The sequence below is a fragment of the Petromyzon marinus genome, chromosome 17 (assembly GCF_048934315.1).
Source record: "Petromyzon marinus isolate PM22_M1 ecotype Great Lakes invasive population chromosome 17, UKy_Petmar_22M1.pri1.0, whole genome shotgun sequence".
Taxonomy (NCBI): domain Eukaryota; kingdom Metazoa; phylum Chordata; class Hyperoartia; order Petromyzontiformes; family Petromyzontidae; genus Petromyzon; species Petromyzon marinus.
In genome coordinates, this window is record NC_133683.1 from 14,615,616 (window position 1) to 14,632,384 (window position 16,769).

Consider the following 16,769-nt stretch of genomic DNA (forward strand, 5'->3'; position numbering starts at 1 on the left):
CACGCATTCATAAGTTACGCTCATTGTTTAATGTGTACAGGGTTAGAGCTGACCGTAAGCGCACTCGTGAGCTTTCGATGGAATATAATTATTCAATCGATAGCTGCGTCCCCTGCTATGAACACTGCTGAGAATTTTTTTAATAAGTGTGATTATTTCCAAATACATACACAAGCAGTGCAGACACAGCAATACAGACACACAGACGTACGCGATACAGACATAGCCACGCGAAATACGAAACCCAGACTCTGCAAGGCCCTGGTGGATAGATGATTACAATGACTGCAGTAATGATGGCAGTGGTAGTGGAGGTGATTATGAGTATGATTATTATTATTGTTGTTGAGTTGTTACAAGGGGAGAGAGCGAGCGGACATTGCCTTGACCACCAACCCGCCCTCCGTGAGCGACAGCCCGTGACAGGACGGAGCAGCGATCACGGCGACGTCCATAGCGGCTCGGCTCTTGACCACAGCCAATAGAAGTTCACAGCGCAAGGCATTCCCGCACCGTGTTGGTCGTGGGGATTGTTTGACCATACTTCGCCACGCTGGTCAGTGTGCAGTGCGAGTTGGTGGCGAAGAAGGAGGTGGCGGGGCGGCGGATAGGGGGACTCGGCTAAGATTTATACTCGCACGCTGACGTTAGCCATGGCCGAGAATCGAACTGTAGTCTCTGGGTTTAATAGCGCAGCTTCTCAGCACACTCCGTAGATAGAGGAGGACAAGAGGCAATTGTGGGCAGGACTCGCCTGAAGAGGGAAGCTTGAGACTCCTGGAGGCTGTAACCGTCACATACATAATTTATGAAATTCGTTTAAAATATAAATTTAATCTAACTCGCTACATTACGCAAACCTCTAAGGACATGCTCGCATGCATCTACGCATTCACCTCTCGTTAACCATTAGGGCCGTACGCTCCTGGACCAAACTCTGCAGGGCACGGTTTCATTTCTCACTCGACTAGCTTGGAGTAAGGGCTTATCGGCCTAAGGCACTACCACTAGCATTGCCACTAAAACTTATTTCTTTAGAACTGCTTTTTGTGTTTCATTTGTTGTCATTCCGCCACACCTCCGATGAGTACGGTTGGCTACGTACGGTGTGAAAGAAGTTCAACATACATATAGAGTACTAAATATGCATATCTGTCATAACAATAATCGTAATCTTAAATTATTGTACCCTATATTGCTACTATCTTATGAACACACCGCAGAATCGTGAGGATAAAATAAGGCGAGATGGATGTGCAGAGGCCAAAAAACATTCCCGGCACAGCGTTCCGAGCCGTTCCGGCTGAAACGAAGCCCTGCCTATACAGTAGAACGAATATGCAACAATGGTTGAATCATTGGGGTCGAACACGCGGGTCCTTAGCGCTAGGCATGTGCAACCACGGACGTTAAACACTCTCAAACTAGTTTTAAAATTCTTATTTTAGCAGGGAAGGACCGCATAGTTATTTATTTATTTGTTTCAGAAGCAACCTGCCGATCACAAATGATAGCGAAGTTGGCTATCACGTGGTCGTCTAGAGCAGCCAAACACTTTAAACGCGTGTTTCTAAACTGTGGAGTGAAACACCGGGGGATCTGGAGAAAGATTCACGCGGACACGGGGAGAGAGAGACACGCAAACTCCAAATATACAGCAGCTGCAGGCCTCATGGTCGGGATCGAACCCACGACCTCCTGTACACCAGGCGAGGTAGTTAACATCTCCTAGCCACGACCTCCTGTACACCAGGCGAGGTAGTTAACATCTCCTAGCCACGACCTCCTGTACACCAGGCGAGGTAGTTAACATCTCCTAGCCACGACCTCCTGTACACTAGGCGAGGTAGTTAACATCTCCTAACCACGACCTCCTGTACACCAGGCGAGGTAGTTAACATCTCCTAGCCACGACCTCCTGTACACCAGGCGAGGTAGTTAACATCTCCTAGCCACGACCTCCTGTACACCAGGCGAGGTAGTTAACATCTCCTAGCCACGACCTCCTGTACACCAGGCGAGGTAGTTAACATCTCCTAGCCACGACCTCCTGTACACCAGGCGAGGTAGTTAACATCTCCTAGCCACGACCTCCTGTACACCAGGCGAGGTAGTTAACATCTCCTAGCCACGACCTCCTGTACACCAGGCGAGGTAGTTAACATCTCCTAGCCACGACCTCCTGTACACCAGGCGAGGTAGTTAACATCTCCTAGCCACGACCTCCTGTACACTAGGCGAGGTAGTTAACATCTCCTAACCACGACCTCCTGTACACCAGGCGAGGTAGTTAACATCTCCTAGCCACGACCTCCTGTACACCAGGCGAGGTAGTTAACATCTCCTAGCCACGACCTCCTGTACACCAGGCGAGGTAGTTAACATCTCCTAGCCACGACCTCCTGTACACCAGGCGAGGTAGTTAACATCTCCTAGCCACGACCTCCTGTACACCAGGCGAGGTAGTTAACATCTCCTAGCCACGACCTCCTGTACACCAGGCGAGGTAGTTAACATCTCCTAGCCACGACCTCCTGTACACCAGGCGAGGTAGTTAACATCTCCTAGCCACGACCTCCTGTACACCAGGCGAGGTAGTTAACATCTCCTAGCCACGACCTCCTGTACACCAGGCGAGGTAGTTAACATCTCCTAGCCACGACCTCCTGTACACCAGGCGAGGTAGTTAACATCTCCTAGCCACCACGGCGCCTCAAGTTGCCTCGGCAACAGCGACGACGACGGTGGTGGCGGTGGCAGCGGTGGTGGTGGTGGCGGTGGTGGCGGTGGTGGTGGTGGTGGCGGTGGTGGCGGTGGTGCTGGCGGTGGTGGTAGCCGTGATGGTAGTGGTGGCGGTGGTGGTGGCGGTGGCGGTGGCGGCGGTGGTGGTGGTGGTAGTGGTGGTAGTGGTGGTAGCCGTGATGGTAGTGGTGGCGGTGGTGGTGGCGGCGGTGGTGGCGGTGGTAGTGGCGGTGGCGGTGGATGCAGTCTGCGGGACGAGCGCGTGGGGCCGCGGCGCGCGCCTCGACGGCTGCCGGACAGCGGCGCGACATCAATCGCGCTAAAGGTCGCTACGATCAAGGCCCTTCGAGTGTAACCTCGAGTCGTCGCCCTGTCGCGTGCATTATTGATGAGCGCCGCTTCGGAGAGCCACGGCCAGCCGAGCCGGCGACACAAACAAACAAAACAGAGATGTAGCAGAGACACGAGATCCCTCGTGTAGCCTGAACAGACTGTTGGGGCAAGTGCTGTTAGCGAGCTCCTATGAAGGCCCGCACGGCACACGAGGGGGTGGGTGGCCAACAACCACGCCCGGCCGCCTTTGTCTCCCCTGTTGCGATGTTTACACACCGCACCAGGTACTCATTTGAGGCGGGCTCGACCTAGGGGAGGCCCAGGACGGATTAATCGTCACTGGCGATGGCCGTGAGCGGGAATCGAACTCGGTCCGCCGGGTTCGTAGCGCAGCGCGCTAACCGCTACACCACGGCATACTTACACACACGCACACATTCATCCGATCGTTATAACCGAGCGGACGGCCAAGGAATCTCGTGATGCGTGGAGATGGAGCGGTGAATCCAGCTGTTGCGCAGGCGGGCGCTACGTGGATTATTCTATCATCGGGTGGCTTGGAGAGGCTTTCATCCAGCAGTGGATTGACCATGGCTCCTGCGGCTGATGTTGATGATGAATATTCAACCTGTCTCTGCCACATCCGATTGTAAGCGGACCTGGAAGTGCCCGCAACTTGTGTGAGGCTCCCGACTGCGGATGATTAAGTTAATCAATTACAGGAATGCCTAAATTACTCGATCACCCCTCCCCCCCCTCCTAATTATCAGCTGTTTGTCTTGTAGAGACACACCGAGGGCGGTTTGCGTGCGAGCCTCGAGAGGAGCAAGCGAACGACCTTCGCGTTCACTTTAACGCGTTCACTTTAACGCTTTCACTATAACGCGTTCACTATAACCCGTTCACTTTAACGCGTTTACTTTAACGCTTTCACTATAACGCGTTCACTATAACGCGTTCACTTTAACGCTTTCACTATAACGCGTTCACTATAACGCGTTCACTTTAACGCGTTCACTATAACGCGTTCACTTTAACGCGTTCACTTTAACGCGTTCACTTTAACGCGTTCACTATAACGCGTTCACTATAACGCGTTCACTTTAGCGCTTTCACTATAATGCGTTCACTTTTAACGCGTGAACGCCGTGACGTCACCGCGGTGTGATTCGTGCGATCGCGACCGGAGCACAACGTGGGCGCGTGTGCAAGTGACTCTCTAGAGTGGCACTTTTTGTTGTTGTTGTTGTTGTCATCGTGTTTATTACCGAAGAACGTTTGCGTTTTCGTCACACAACCGGCGGACACACACACGCGAGAGCGCGCGCGCACAGCCTATTTGAAGTATGTTTTGATTCACTTTATCAAGGGTTCATTTGCTCGGAAAACGTCAGAACGCTACATTGGTCTGTTACAAGGCGAGATGTTCGTGATGCTGCGTTGGCTGTGGTGCACAAATAACAAGGGGCCGTAAAATAATACAAATACGCACGCAAGCACGTGCACAAGAACTCCAGAAATCTCGACAGTTATAGTTCAACTTCTGGGCAGAGTAATTGAGGAATGTAGAGTTTTTTTTAATGTATCGTGAATATCAATTAACCAATGAACAGTTCCGTAATTGTGATGACTGTACTTTGTGGAGGCGAGAGAGATGGGGAGTCATCTCGCTCGCTCCTGACCACCAAACAAAGACCCCCCCGTGTAGCCTTAACAGACTGTTGGGGCAAGTGCTGTTAGCGAGTAGCACCTATGAAAGCCGGCACGGCACAAGAGCTGGTTGGAGGCCAGCACCACGCCCGGCCGCCTTTGTCTCCCGAGTGGTTAATGTTTACACACCGTGCCAGGTACTCATTTTATGCTGAGTCGACCTAGGGGAAGGCCCAGGACCGGTTCAGATAATCGTCACTTGTGGCGGCCGTGAGCGGGAATTTTACCCGGTGTCGCCGGGCCCGTAGCGCAGTGCGCTAACCACTGCACCACCGCTCCCAGCTGACCACCACCAACCCCCTTCTCCTCGCTCTCCCTCCCTCCCTCCTTACCTCCCCTGACCCCACCGATTGCGCAGGAAGCTGACCACCGGGAGCGAACCTGCGACTCGCTCCTCGGCCACCACCACCACCACCACTCCTCGTTCCCCTCGTCAAGAAGCTACCCCCCCCCCTGCCCCCCCCCCCCAAGCAGCTCTAGCGAGGCGTCCCAGGCATGATGTCGTATCTCAAGCAGTCTCCCTACGCCATGAACGGCCTGGGTCTAGGCGCTCCGGGCATGGAGCTCCTCCACCATCCGGCAGTCGCCTACCCCGGTAAGAGAGCTTCGAGCCCGGTGTGGAGTTGTTGCAACTCCTGCGGGTGCGAGTGGTTCGGTTTTATTTAACCCGTTGATGGGGTGGTGGTGGGTCTGAGCGCTCCGAGAGATTGCACGCGTGTTGGTGTTGTTGTTATCGCGCAGGCTTACAGCTTTACATAGATCTTCGTCCACTAGTGGATGGACCGTGATGAGAGTGATACACGCGTGGAGAGACGCGCTCTTGGAATTGACACTGCGAGCGAGGCAGAAAGAGAGAGAGGAACACGTGGGTTAGAGAGAGAGAGAGAGAGAAGTTGCGCAGGTTCACGACTTCACCCCAAAGTGCTGAAGAGAAGCGAGTGGGGCTTGGGCAATCAGCCTCACGGGCGAGGACAGACAGGCGATCGTGGAGACTAACAACGGAGCGGCAGGCAGTTGCCGACGGCTTGGGGAAGCCTGCATCGAGCAGTGGATAGATCACGGCTCACGATGATGATGATGATGATGTAGGATCTGGGCATGCAGGACGCGGGGCTGTGGTGCCTGGTGGCCGATGATGATGATGATGATGCTGATGAGAATGATGATGATTATGATGGGAGACGGGGCTCGTAGCGCCACGTGTGATTGGTGGAGCTGCGCGCGTACTCCGGAGAGAAGCATCACACGTTGACAGTATTTGCACAGAAACATAAAACATCCACGCGTATGTCATAATACACATATATACACAGTACGTAAACACACTACGTATGTTATGTATATATTGATACACATATAACCTTTAGAGCCAAATCAATATCAATCCACTGCTGGATGAAGGCCTCCCGCATAACCGTGTTGGTCATGAGGGTTTCATGGACCATACTTCACCACGCTGGTTATTAGGGGCTGGTGAACGGAACCCAGGGGCAGTGCAGACATAATTAGCCACTGACGTGAGCCGTGGTCCGGGTTCGTAGCGCATTGCGTATGTTTTCAGCCATGGTTGATCCACTGCTGGATGAAGGCCTCTCCCCAAGCAGCCGCCATGCCTCGCCATGTAATTAACGATCCACCGATAAAACCCGCACTCGAGCTGATTCTATCGCTCCATCTCCTCGGAGGTCCCGACTCCCTTGGGTACGTTCTAGTCCTTAGTTGGCACTCCGTTATTATTCTTGACCACTGGCCACCATCGGCACCAGGGAGACAAAGGCGGTCTGACGCCCAAACCCACTCGCATCTCTCTGCATTGTCAATGACGTCTTGAACGCGCTTGTATCCTCTACTCCACGTGTTCCTTCAAGTGCCCCCCCCCGTCTCTACTCCATGTGTTCCTTCAAGTGCCCCCCCGTCTCTACTCCACGTGCCCCCCCCGTCTCTACTCCACGTGTTCCTCCACGTACCCCCCTCCCCGCCTCTGTCATTCTAAGAATGCACCACTCCATGATTCTTTGTGCACTGGAGAACGATTTTGTTGATTACAATAGGTACAACACATTGGAATAAATACGACACATTTACGTTATATATATACACACATTATTTCATGCATATGTAGATAACACCGTTTATGATACGTACGTGTGTAAAGTACCCTCAAAGCATACGCGCATTAACTTAGCCAAACCACGTACATTCACAACTCGTTTCCTACGTAGAAAAATATTTTAGTACATATATACATGGAGACCCCCCTTCGTGTATATATATACATAATTATATACGCGCGCAACATCCTCGTATACAAACACACACACGCTACAAGATGAACAAAGCGTACGCGGGTGACGCTACCGGTACTGTATATACAAAGACAAAGATCCCTCGTGTAGTCTTAATAGACATTTGGGGCAAGTGCTGGCGCTCTATACATCCGAAATGGAACCGAATAGAGAAGGGCTTGTGAAGGCTGGCACGGCACACGAGCGGGTGGGTGGCCAGCACCACGCCCGGCCGCCTTCGATTCCCCAGTCGACGTTTACACACATCATCACCATCAACCACCATCACCACCACCATTTGAGGCTGGTGTCGACCGAGGGGATGCCCAGGAGCGGGAATCGAACTGGGGTTGGCTGGGTTCGTAGCGCAGAGCGCTATCCGCTGCACCACCGCTCCGCACACGCCCACGCACACTCGGCGTGTTCTTGTAAACTTGTGGGCACGCACACGACGCACGCTTGTGCACACGCACGCGTTGCAGTACGCACGCGTGCGTGTGTTGCATGCGTACGTGATTCCGTCCGTGGTTATGTGCCCGCGGCGATCTGAGTGATGTCTGAACCGGTCCACGGACTCCATTAGGTCGACTCAACCTTAAACGAGAACGCGCAAATTGCACGTGTGCTTACAAAAGAATGCACGTGTATGTATGAACACGTCAATGCGAATTACATACTTGGTCAATGCTACGGACACATATATACCACGAAATATACAAATGTAAAGATTCCCCCGTATAGCCTAAAACAGACTGTTGGGGCAAGTGCTGTTAGCGAGCACCTATGAAGGAAGGCATGGCACGCGAGGGGGTGGGTGGCCAACACCACGCCCGGCCGCCTTTGTCTCCCCAGTGGCGGTGTTTACACCCCGCACCAGATACTCATTTGAGGTCGAGTCGACCTAGGGGAGGCCCAGGGCCGGTTTAGATAATCGCCACCGGTGTTGGCCGTGAGCGGGGAATCGAAACCCGTGTCGCCGGGTTCGTAGCGCAGCGCGCTGACCGTTGTTGCACGACAGCTTCCCACACACACACACAGAACACTCGTGACACACACACACACAGAACACTCGTGACACACACACAGAACACTCGTGATACACACACAGAACACTCGTGACACACACACACACAGAACACTCGTGATACACACACACAGAACACTCGTGATACACACACACAGAACACTCGTGACACACACACACAGAACACTCGTGATACACACACACAGAACACTCGTGACACACACACACATACATAACACTCGTGATACACACACACAGAACACTCGTGACACACACACACAGAACACTCGTGATACACACACACAGAACACTCGTGACACACACACACACAGAACACTCGTGACACACACACATAAATAACACTCGTGATACACACACACAGAACACTCGTGACACACACACAGAACACTCGTGACACACACACAGAACACTCGTGACACACACACAGAACACTCGTGATACACACACACAGAACACTCGTGATACACACACAGAGAACACTCGTGACACACACACACACAGAACACTCGTGATACACACACACACAGAACACTCGTGATACACACACACACAGAACACTCGTGACACACACACAGAACACTCGTGACACACACACACACAGAACACTCGTGATACACACACAGAACACTCGTGATACACACACAGAACACTCGTGATACACACACACAGAACACTCGTGACACACACACAGAACACTCATGACACACACACACACAGAACACTCGTGACACACACACACACAGAACACTCGTGACACACACACACACAGAACACTCGTGACACACACACAGAACACTCGTGATACACACACACACAGAACACTCGTGATACACACACACACAGAACACTCGTGACACACACACAGAACACTCGTGATACACACACACAGAACACTCGTGATACACACACAGAACACTCGTGACACACACACAGAACACTCGTGACACACACACACAGAACACTCGTGATACCCACACACACAGAACACTCGTGACACACACACACAGAACACTCGTGACACACACACAGAACACTCGTGATACATACACACAGAACACTCGTGACACACACACAGAACACTCGTGATACACACACACACAGAACACTCGTGATACACACACACACACAGAACACTGGTGACACACACACACAGAACACTCGTGACACACACACACACAGAACACTCGTGACACACACACAGAACACTCGTGATACACACACACACAGAACACTCGTGACACACACACACACAGAACACTCGTGATACACACACACAGAACACTCGTGACACACACACACAGAACACTCGTGATACACACACACATGGGCAGACGTCTTGAGAAAACGGGACACAAACTGTGTTTTGACTGTGGCAATTACAGACACCACAAACAGCTGGCGAAGTGGGCGAATTGTGAGTCCCGTGAGCAATGCGAAGGGTCGGATGCAACTGAGGAGGAGGCTTTGATGTAAAGTTGTTGAGTCGATATCGCGGACAGAGCTGAGATAGAAACGAATCCCCGATCGCCGCTCTATTTGAGAAAGGACGCGGCTCCCCAGAGAGAGAGATCCACACACATTTATGTATACATATGGGCATCTATATATGCCACTCATAGATGCACAAAACAGGCCACGTATATACATACTACGCATAGTATATATACGGATCGGTATACACACTTTGGAAATATGGGGCCTTGACATATATGCATGCGGTGCGAAATACAGCACACACACAGTACACTCGTGACACACACATACACAGTACACTCGTGACACACACTACACACACAGTATACTCGTGACACACACTACACACACAGTATACTCGTGACACATACACAGTACATTCGTGACATACACAGAACACTCGTGACACACACATACACAGTACACTCGTGACACACACACATACACAGTACACTCGTGACACACACACATACACAGTACACTCGTGACACACACACATACACAGTACACTCGTGACACACACATACACAGTACACTCGTGACACACACACATACACAGTACACTCGTGACACACACACACACATACACAGTACACTCGTGACACACACTACACACACAGTATACTCGTGACACACACTACACACACAGTATACTCGTGACACATACACAGTACACTCGTGACATACACAGAACACTCGTGACACACACATACACAGTACACTCGTGACACACACACATACACAGTACACTCGTGACACACACACATACACAGTACACTCGTGACACACAGAACATTCGTGACACACACACTACACACACAGTATACTCGTGACACACACGGAACACTTGTGACACACACACACAGAACACTCGTGATACACACACAGAACACTCGTGACACACACATACACAGTACACTCGTCACACACACACAGAACACTTGTGACACACACACACAGAACACTTGTGACACACACACAGAACACTCGTGATACACACACACAGAACACTATGACACACACACAGAACACTAATGACACACACACAAAACACTTGTGACACACACACACATAACACTAATGACACACACACAGAACACTAATGACACACACACAGAACACTAATGACACACACACACAGAACACTCGTGACACACACACAGTACACTATGACACACACACACAGAACACTAATGACACACACACAGAACACTCGTGACACACACACAGAACACTCGTGACACACACACAGAACACTTGTGACACACACACACAGAACACTCGTGACACACACACACAGAACACTAATGACACACACACAGAACACTTGTGACACACACACACAGAACACTGACTCTCTGGTTCCGGCACGCGAGACCCACTCTCCATGGAGACGCCTGTGTGTGTGTCATTCTGTGTCGACTCAAACATCGTCACAACTTTCCACTCGGCGTGAGCTCCTCTATCTTTCGATGCTGTGTTCATGTTTGTCTTCATGTAACGCGACCAGGTCTTTGTGTGCGTGTATTGGTGCTATGCCGTGCGTGTTGTGTTGTTTGTGGTCTCGTTAAAATGTGGCTCTCCCATGCCGAGACTCGGATCTTTCAAAACGCTGAGTTTGATTGTTGTTAATTATTTGATTATTATTGTTGTTGTTGCGTTCGTCTCCGTGATGCTGGAGAAGCTATCGTCACCTCCTCAGCCAATCACGACTCTCCTCCGCGTGCATGCACCATTCATCGCTTACGCTGAGTGGGACACGTGCAAACCGGGGTGTGTGTAAGTGTGAGCGTGTGTGTGTGTAGTGGGGAGCGGTAGTGCAGCGTTTAACGCGCTGCACTACGCACCCGGTGACCCGAATACGATTCCCACTCACGGCCAACACCGGTGATGATTATCTAAACCGGTACTGGGCCTCCCCTAGGTCGACTCAGCTTCAAATGAGTACCTGGCGCGGTGTGTAAACATCGCCACTGGGGATACAAAGGCGGTCGGGCGTGGTGCTGGCCACCCACCCCCTCGTGTACCGTTCCGGCCACCATCGGTGCTCGCTAACAGCTCTTGTTCAGTACATAGGGGGATCTTTGTCTTTGTACTTGTGTTTGTTTACCCGTGCGAATGTGTACATATGTAAGTGTGTATGTGTACGGATGTTTGTGAGTGTATTTGGGTATGCCTCCGTGTTTGTGTATGTTAGTGCATTATTTGTGCGTGTATGGTATGTCTCTAAGTGTTTGTCGGTGCGCGCGCGTAGTTTAAACCATGATAGTGTTACATTTATGCATATGTGTACGTGTGTATATGTCTACCGCTTGCAGCATACACCAATGTATATTTGTGTTTTTACATGGATGCAGAACATATTTCTCGCCGTACCTAACCAACCGTCCTAATCGGAGGTGCCGGGACCATCAAATTAAACACAAAAATAAGTTCTAAAGAAATTAGTTTTCAGTCTAGATTTAAAAGTGCATCGCTCCAGTGGCTTCCTAATATCGGAAGGAAGAGCGTTCCAGACGGCCGCAGAAGCGCATCTGAAAGCGCGCGATGCAACGGTGTGTGTGTGTGCGGAGCGGTGGCGCAGTGGTTTGTGCGACGAACCCGGCGACCCGAGTTCCATTACCGCTCACGGCCAACATGAGCGATGCATAACTCTCTGAAGCTGTCCTGAGCCTCCCCTAGGTCGATTTAACCTCGAATGAGGTCGGTGCATAAACATCACCGCTGGGAACACAAACGCGGTCGAGCATGGTGCTGGCCACACTGTCCATCATCCTAGGTGCGCCGTTGCGACCTTCATAGCACTTGCCCCAACGCTCTGTTAAAGGCTGCACAGGGGGATCTTTGTCTCTGTACGTCTTCGTGTTATGTATGCGGGGAGCGTTTAGAGCCCTGCGCTACGAACTCGGCGACACGGCCAACACCAGTGACGATTATGTGAGCCGGTCCTGGGCCTCCCCTCGGCCTCAAATGAGTACCCGGTGCGGTGTGTAAACATCGCCACTGGGGAGACAAAGGCGGCCGGGCGTGGTGCCGGCCTCCGCCTCCCTCCCTCGTGTGCCGTGCGGGAATTCACGTGCTCGCTAACGGAACTTGCTCCACCAGTCTGTTAAGGCTATGCGGGTGATCTTTGTCTCTGTGTGTACGTGTATTGTGGGTACGTGGTGGGCATTGGTGGTATGCGCAGATGAATCACACTCGCTGGCATCGCCATGCAACCACAGTTCGGTTACGTAAGCGCAATTGCGTCGTCGCGAGCACAGAGGGCTACTGCTTTCCCATCGTGGCCTGCGAGAAACATAACTTCCCAGTTCGAATCCCACTCCGGCTACACGTCGCATTTGCAGAGAGAGCACAGTCCAGCCCCGTCGCGTGCGCTGATCGATAGAGAGAGAGAGGGCGTCAAGCCGCGGTGCGCGTGACGTTTGTGAACGCATTGCAAAGATCAATCCGTGAAGGAGTGATGTGAATTCTCCACGTTGTCGACGGGTTAGCGAGCTGAGATTGGATGCACGCATAAGTCGAGTCTATACTTTTCATGAGGTTGTAGAAATCCCACGATAAAATAACATTCGCATTCGGGCCACTAAAAATTGACGACGCAGAGGCTGATTGGTACCAGTCACGTGGAAGCGTCAGCCTAGGTCCGTAGGAGTTACGCGTTGCTCCAAGTGCCGCGAGAAACACTCTCCTCTCTCTCTCTCTAGCGAGTGTCGCCGTGGACTGCCATTCGAGTGGCCAGAGAGCGCGGATAGTGAATCACGCACGTGGCACGGATAGTGAATCACGCAGTGCCACGGATAGTGAATCACACAGTGTCACAGATAGTGAATCACACAGTGTCACAGATAGTGAATCACACAGTGTCACAGATAGTGAATCACGCGTTGTCACAGATAGTGAATCACGCAGTGCCACGGATAGTGAATCACGCAGTGGCACGGAGAGTGAATCACACACATGGCACGGAGAGTGAATCACGCAGTGGCACGGAGAGTGAATCACGCAGTGCCACGGATAGTGAATCACGCAGTGTCACGGAGAGTGAATCACACACATGGCACGGAGAGTGAATCACGCGTTGTCACAGAGAGTGAATCACACACATGGCATGGAGAGTGAATCACGTACATGGCACGGAGACTGCACGGGATGACGTCTCGATGTTGCTGCATTCGAGGTTACTCAAACTTGCATCACTCCGACAACCGTGCCTCTCCCGGTTGTCTAATTCCAAGTACGAACGAGTTCTACTTCACTTAGACTCGCTTGGATTCGTGTGTGTCTCTCTGTGCCATTATCACTGCTTCTTGAATGCTTTTTGTGCGCGTGTCCACTGGGGGCGAGAAACGTTTATGATGCTTTTATATATATGTGTGCGCTAATCTTAAGTGGTGTGTGTGTATTTATATATATGTAGATTCAATGCTGTATATTATCGGTGTGACTGATTTTCCAAATCGCGTAATCGCAATTAAATAAGCAATTATTCGAGCAAAAAAATTTCAAACAAAATTAAAACTCACCGCGAGTTAAATTATAACGAAGTATATAGTCGTATAATTTTACACTGAGCACGTGAGCCTTTGAGAGTCTTACACATCTACACGCTGCAACACGACTCCATTCAACGATATGCACCACTGGACGCAATGTTCTTTTGACAAGGACAGCTGAGATCGTGTGCAGAATCCCAATTCTGTACATCAGAGCGTGTATCATCATCATCATCATCACCAGCCATGATCAATCCACTGCCGGATGAAGACATCTCGCTAAACCGTGATCATCTCAACTTTGCTGCCATGCAACCGCAACAATAGCCGCCATTCGACGCTGAGTGGCAGCGACTTCACAACAGCGTTTAGTGCCAGGCTAGGTGCACGGTGAGGCTATCACGTCGAGTGTCGAAGGCTTTCTATGCTGGCAGGAGGTCGCGGGACAGACCCAGGGTGTTATGGGCTGACTGATCGAGACGCACCACCCGCTCGCGAGCTCTGTGTGTGCCTCGTTTAGCCGTAAGTAGCCGATAAAATCGCGTCATTTATGAATGCAAATAGCAAAAGAATCTTCATAACAGTCGAGTTAAATTGTTACGATTATTTTGGTTAGAGTGCTGAAGTGGAGAGAATGGTACGTAGTTTACAGATTAAACTCACTCGGGTTACAATTGTATTTTTTTAACGTGTTTGGAAAATCGATTGGCCGAATTATAATACATGAACGTGTACATACCCCCGTAATTACATCCCCCTACAAATACACATCGTTGTACACACACACACGAGTTACAACAGCGAAATAGCTCATTTATTCTATAAGGGGTAGAAAGCTTAATTGTGCAATAAATATACGGTTTTTCTAAATTATAAAATAAAAAAATAAACCTTCAAATTTCGTTCCCCAAAAATTACAAGCCGGAGGTTGATTGTTTTGTACTTAACAGTGTAGGCTCAGCCAAACGTTCTACATCGATTTGCCTTCAATGCTAAGCACCGACACAATATACGAGGAGCTCCGTCATCAGTGAACCGAGTTAATTGCCTCCGGTGGAGTGCGACGCTAAAGCCGCAAGAAAGATGGACAGCCCCCCCCCCCCCCCCTTCAAGTCCCCCCCCCAGTCTTTAGTCGGCATCTCTTTCGTCAGTTAATGAATGCATTGGGCGCGCTTTGAATTCCATCAAAGATAAATATTTTATTGGAATTAAGTGGAAGTCATTTATCGTGCCTCTAATCGTGAAACGCGGTGATAATTATTTATAGTCGGCTCGGATATGACAATTAGTTATAATCAATTACCGGTGCTATCGGGTTCACACGGAGGCCGCGTGGCTCTCAATTCGATTCGCGTGCAGCTCGACCCGCGCGGCTCCAGTCCAGTCATCAGTGTCGATGATGGCTCAGTCCTATTGTGCTGCAGGTACGGGCATCGTCGTCGAGAGCGCAGGGCAAGGGAAAGTGTCCGGGCTTCCAGGCAGGCGTAACGTGCATTACCTTAGCACGGTTACTATTTAAACTTGTTTTTTTCTTTCTTATAAAGCCCACGAAGCTGTATGGCTCTTTTTCAGAAGCGACCTGGCCATCACAAATGACAGCTGAACGAAAGTGGGCTTATCACGTGGACATTTACAGCAGACAAATACTCTGAACGCGTGATGTTGATTCTAAATGTGGAGGGGAAACCCGGAGGACCCGGAGGCAAATAGACGCGGCCACGGGAAGAGAGACACGCAGACTCCAAATATACAGGCATTAGGGTTGGGATCGAATCGACGACCTCCTGTATACCAGGCGAGGTAGTTAACATCTCGCCATCGCAGCTCTCTGCTGCACTACTAACCCGGCGACCCGAGTTTGATTCCCGGCTCACGCCCAACCGCAGTGACGATTATCTGAACCGATCGTACGCCTCCCCTAGGGTTACTCAGCCTCAAATGAGTACCTGTTGCGGTGTGTAGTAAACATCGCCACTGGGGAGACAAAGGCGGCCGGCCGTGTTGCTGGCAACCCACTCCCTCGTGTGCCGTGCAGGGCTTCATGTGTTCCTTAACAGCACTTGCCCCAAAAGTGTTCAGGAAATACGGAGTATCTTTGTGTGTGACTGCTTCTCTCTGTGTGTGTGGCCGCGTTTGACTCTGGGTGCGTCTCTCCCCGTCTCCCCCCGTGTCGGTTTGAGTCAAATATCTCGTTGAAATACTCGAGGGCACGTCCCGATAGAGTGTATGATGAAGAGTACGTACATCGATCTCGCCTTATTCATTTTTTGCTGAATTGAATATGTGATGCACATATATAGCATGATTGTGCATATGGGTACATTATACTCCAGCCGGTAACCCGTAGTCCAAGCCGGCCCAGCAATGTTTCGGGTTAATGTCGAGTGAGAAATATAAGTCTTGGAAATACAACGCAAAAACTCACGACTTCCGTGCAAAACTTCCCAATGCAGCAGGACCCGCTTTGAAGTGACATCCTGAGACTCTCAAATTAGCCTACCCTAGGTATATATATAAAAATAAAAAAGAGAGTTCTCATCACTGGCGTGATGAACATGCAGAGTATCGAGCACGCGGGCAGCTGAATCAATCGCCCTGCTCGCGTCGCGGTGTCCAAGCAGCTGATAAATAATAATAATCAGAGCTCCGTTCTGTCTCCTCAAATACTAATAAAGAGATGTGTGT

The 16,769-nt window shown here is 50.7% G+C and overlaps 1 protein-coding gene across 2 annotated transcripts in view; it reads left to right on the top strand.

Moving 5' to 3' along the window:
• Window positions 1–16,769, top strand: part of LOC116943301 (homeobox protein otx5-A) — a 47,823-nt gene that overhangs the window by 18,170 nt on the left and 12,884 nt on the right. For both annotated transcript variants that reach the window (XM_032956047.2, XM_032956046.2), the window contains exon 2: window positions 5,144–5,380. In XM_032956047.2, the coding sequence (XP_032811938.1) occupies window positions 5,281–5,380 (100 nt within the window). In that variant the 5' untranslated portion in view covers window positions 5,144–5,280. The remainder of the gene's footprint in view (window positions 1–5,143; window positions 5,381–16,769) is intronic.